Source organism: Terrapene carolina, unplaced genomic scaffold (genome assembly GCF_002925995.2).
Source record: "Terrapene carolina triunguis isolate 2854851 unplaced genomic scaffold, T_m_triunguis-2.0 Scaffold193, whole genome shotgun sequence".
Lineage (NCBI taxonomy): Eukaryota > Metazoa > Chordata > Testudines > Emydidae > Terrapene > Terrapene triunguis.
This window is the reverse complement of record NW_020664544.1, coordinates 2,776,378-2,780,888: the sequence shown is the minus strand read 5'-3', so window position 1 is coordinate 2,780,888 and position 4,511 is coordinate 2,776,378. Positions and strand designations below refer to the sequence as shown.

The window sequence follows — 4,511 nt, the reverse complement described above, 5'->3', positions numbered from 1 at the left end:
GGGGGGGGGGGGGGGGGGGGGGGGGGGGGGGGGGGGGGGGCAGCTTGCACAGTCTAGTTCCCAGAATTGCTATTGGCCCCTCCCTTCCATAAGTGTTACAAACTCAGGCGTTTCCATGGCGATGGCTGTAAGCAGGGCCCCTCCCCCTTTTCATGCCACTTCCAATCTCGATCCCCTCTGGGCCCAGGGGCCTTGGCGGCTCCTGGCCCGTCTCACGCCAGCTGGGGGCGCGTGGCTCGGGGCTGGGCCAGTAGTGTGGAGACGCCCCCTCCCCTGTCCCCACCGCCAAGGGGGCTGGGGGGCGCCGGGCAGCATCGCTGGACCCCTGGGCTCGGGACCCAGCCGCGGGCAGCGGGGACACCGCTGGGAGCGGCAGCTGCTGGGCTGGGGGATGACGAGTGTGAGGGGGAACGTGGGGGGAGGGGAGGACCCCAGCAGGGAGAGGGCTGGGCTGGGCTGGGGGAGACGGGGCCTCCACTCCAGCTCCTTCACGCTGCCCCCCAGCCGGGCAGAGCCCCGATCCCCACGGGGGCATCAGGACGTGTCCCTGCCGGCAGCCAGCGTCGTCCGGAGCGGAGCAGGGGACTCAGTTCCTGTCTGTGTCTAGCCCCAAACACCCCGGCGAGAGGGAGATGGAGGGAAGGCCCCATCACTCATCGGCAAGGTCCCTTGTTTTCGATCCACAATTACCTGCCTCCCACACAAAACTGCGCTCGGCTTCCTGCTCTGAGCATGGGCCCAGCCCTGCTGCCTGTCCCGGCTCGCCTGGCCTGACATTCCTGTTCCCCTTCGCCTCGCCCGGCTTCCTCCTGCTGGCAGGGAACCGTCCGTCGCACGGGGCTCCCCAGCGCCCGGGCAAGGCAGCCAGGCAGAGGAGGCAGAACGCTGCCCGGACCTGCTCAGAGACGTCCTGTGCTGTTCTCCCGGTGCCGCAGGACGAGGGGAAGCGCAGTCCCATGGGGCATGGAAGGTGTATTCGGGGTGGGGGTGGGAATCGCACTGATCCTGATCCCAGGCCATCGGCCGGGGCTGGGCCACACGCTACGTAGTGATTGACACTCGTCACCTGTGGTGCTGGATTCAGCTCGCAGCCAGGCCAGCACAAATGTGGAGTCACTCCACAGAAACCCAAGTCGTTCCCTTGGTGTAACCAAGACCAGGGTCTAGCCCTCTGGCCCCAGCCCCGAGGGGCTCCTGATCTGATTCAGACAAATACAGCATCTCTGAGCTGCTCTCCCGCCTGGCTGCTCCCAGGGCACTTCGTCTGTGACCCAGTGCTGGGGAACCCTAGAACAGGACTGGGGGGGACCGGCCTTCTCTGCCAAGCAGTGTAGGAACAGAACGTAGGGTTTGTATGTATGACACGGGGACGTGACCGGGGCTGCCTGTGCCCATGTGCCTGTGGCTGTGGTGGTTACAAAACAATGGGGCTAGTCATGTTGTCTCTGCCTGTAGATCTCTTCCAGTGAAGAGAGTTTTGGGGGTGGATTTCAACATTTCTCTGCATGCTGGGACCCCAAGCGTGCCAGCATCCCGCTCAGGTAGCTAGCGAGCGAGCTGAGATATTTATAGGCCATCGGCATTTATGTGCAACTCAGAAAATAAACAGAACCACAGAGCACAAAAAGCAAACTGTGTAACACACCGGAAAGTGAAACTCATCACTCTGTGGTGTCTGTGTGAATTTCGCCGGGGCTCTGTCTGTGGGTCTGACCCTGCAAACACTTCTCTTTGTCAGCCTGTGTCATTCTTGCCCCGACAGCTCCCCAGTGCTCCCCTCTCACTCCCAAGGAGATGCCCAAGGAGCCAGGAGAAGCTGTTCCACTTAGGATTTCTGGCTGCAGCAAGGATGCGGCAGTCGGGCAGTGGAGATTCCTGCGTTTTTGTGTCACACGGGCGCTGCTTGGGCACGGATTAGAGCCCAGTTAAGCACACGCTGAAGTCCTCACTCCCCGAGGATGCCGAAGCGCGTTGCCGACCTGGGGCCTGGCTGGGACAACAGCGAAAACGTCCAGCACTGCGAAGGGTTGTGTGCAGGCCAAGCGTTACGGGGGCTAGTATTAGACCCAGCTTTAAGGATCCAATAAAAACACGCTATAAAATGCACCAGCAATAAACTCTTGGTCCCTGGGGATGTTCTGACCCGGCGTCAGCAAGGCTCTCAGAGCGGCCACGTGGTGGGAAACGCTCCAGCCGCCCGGCGTGATTTAACACGTCGTTGTCAAGTTCTCGTCAAGCGAAAGAGGCACGTCAAACACCAACAGGCCTTTAGGAAGGGCAACAGACAGTGTTAGCAACGGGTTTCAGAGTAGCAGCGTGTTAGTCTGTATCCACAAAAAGAACAGGAATACGTGCGGCACTTTAGAGACTAACACGTTTATTTGAGCCTACATGCTTGGAAGTCGATCCCAGAGAGTTTGTGCTGGAGAGGGACAGTCAAAAGGCAGTGGATTGATCACTTTCCACACGAGGCTATCAAAGCACAAAAGCGAGTCGCTTCCCCCGCATTGGATCACGGGGAAACTGAGGCACAGGGAGGGGCAGTGACTGGCCCAAAGGCGCAGACCTGAGACTAGAACCCAGGAGTCCTGAGAGATCAAAGGGCAGCTCTCGCAAGTCCCACTCCTCGACTATTGTCTGATATTAACCACCTATATTGTGGTAGCATCCAGAGGCCTCTGTCGCGTTGTTTTTGCTGTCTGAAGGATCTATATGGTCTGTACAACACGTATACCGTATATGTGAGCCGCTTTCCTCCTATAGGACCCAGTGTAGCCTTCGTCCATATGGCTGAAAAGAACTACCCATTATCTACCTCCATCACGAAAACCTCCTTTTAGGTTTCAATCGTCACAAATTATACAGTGCAGTCAAGTAGTTTAGGGGGCTGGGAGTCAGGACTCCTGGGTTCTCTCCCCAGCTGGGTAGGTCACATCACAGCTGTTCCTCAGTTTCCCCATCAACACAACTGAGGACGAGGCCAACTGCAGCGACTAGGAACTGTGAAAACACAAGATGTAACGGTGCCTCTGACGCCAGGGTCACAAGCCACCCCCCAGCACCAGCCCCCTGGGCCTCGGGCACCGGCGTCACCTTGCACTCTCCAGTTCTCTGCAGCGGCACGTTGGCCTCGGACATGGGGCTCCGTCTAGGGGTGTCTTGCCCAGGCCAGGCAGGAGCTCGGCCCAGGTGAGCTAATGGTCCCGTCTGGCCTCAAACTCTCCCTACAGTCCCAAGCCTTGAAGCTGTGAGGCTCCTAACTCCCCTGGACTCCAATGGAGGTTAGGAGCCAAATTACCTTGGAGAGTCTGGGCCTATGGAACTTGTGGGGGTGGGAACTCTGCCGACCCAGCTCCCGCTCCCTGGGATGGGCTCAGGGCCACATCTCCCCACAGCCAAGCGGCTGCAGGTGTTACCCCAAATCTCCACCTCCCGCCCCACAGCCAGGCCTTCCTCTGTTCTCTCACCCCAAAGGGGCCTGCGCTCCCCAAGTCTGACCCCCCCCAGCACGAATGTGATTCTTCTCTCATACCCCTCCCAGGGCTGTACCCCCTCCCCCCGCCGCGCAAACACACCCAGATCCCCTGGCCCCACCCGGGCCAGGCCCGGGTTTATTCTTAGCCTCCTCCTCCCAGATCAAGGTGTTTCCCTTGGCAAGAGCAACATGTGGAGGCGAGGGGGAGGGGACCCGGGGGCGGGGCGAAGCGGCCGAGGGGGCGGAGCCTGGGGCTCGTTACCTTCCCGGGGCGGAGACAGGCATCCCCGCATCCCGGGGAGCCCGGGCAGCCCCGCCCGCCGCAGAGCCCCTCGGAGCGGGGCAGTGACGGGTCCCGGGGCCGGAGCCTGCGCCACGGAGCGAGCCCGGGGCTGCCCGGCCCTCCCGCCGCCGGGCCCCATGGCCCCCTGAGCCCCCCGCGGGGAGCCCGGGCCGGAGCGCAGCGCAGCGCGGCGCGGAGCCGTGCGCCCCCGCTGCGCGCCCCGTGCGCCCCCGCTGCGCGCCCCGGCCGGCCGGGCATGAAGCCGCTGGAGAAATTCCTGAAGAAGCAGGGCTCGCACCTGGCGGGCCGGGCCGGGCCGGGCCCGGGGGGGCTGCAGCGCCGCCAGAGCGTCTCCCGCCTGCTGCTGCCCGGCTTCCTCCGGGAGCCCGCCGAGGAGCCCGAGCGGGGCATGGAGCCGGCCCAGCCCGGCGGCGACGGGCGCTGGCTGGAGCTGCGGCCCCCGGACGCCGCGCTCCGGTCCCCCTCGTCCTTCTCCTCCGAGGAGCTGTCCCCCGGCGGCGGGGAGCCGCCGCTGAGCCCCGACCCCGCCGCCACCTGCTGCTGGCCCCCGGGGCCGCCCGACAGCCCCGAGCGCCTGCTGGGGGCGCTGCTGGACCGGCTCGGGGGGGGGCCGACCTCGCACGGCCAGGGCTGCGGCGCAGGTAAGGGGCGGAGCCAGGGGAGGGGGGTCAGCAGGTGCCCGTGGTGCCAGGTTGGGGGGGGCTGCAGGGGGTGAGCAGGTGCCCGTGGTGG

The 4,511-nt window shown here is 63.7% G+C and overlaps 1 protein-coding gene across 1 annotated transcript in view; it reads left to right on the top strand.

Annotated features, from left to right (window-relative positions):
* The first annotated feature begins 3,997 nt into the window (after positions 1 to 3,997).
* The window catches only part of RAPGEFL1 (Rap guanine nucleotide exchange factor like 1), a 23,427-nt gene continuing 22,913 nt past the window's right edge, over positions 3,998 to 4,511 (top strand). Inside the window, exon 1 of the mRNA XM_024205206.3 lies at positions 3,998 to 4,420. Within this exon, the coding sequence (XP_024060974.1) occupies positions 4,015 to 4,420 (406 nt within the window). The 5' untranslated portion in view covers positions 3,998 to 4,014. The remainder of the gene's footprint in view (positions 4,421 to 4,511) is intronic.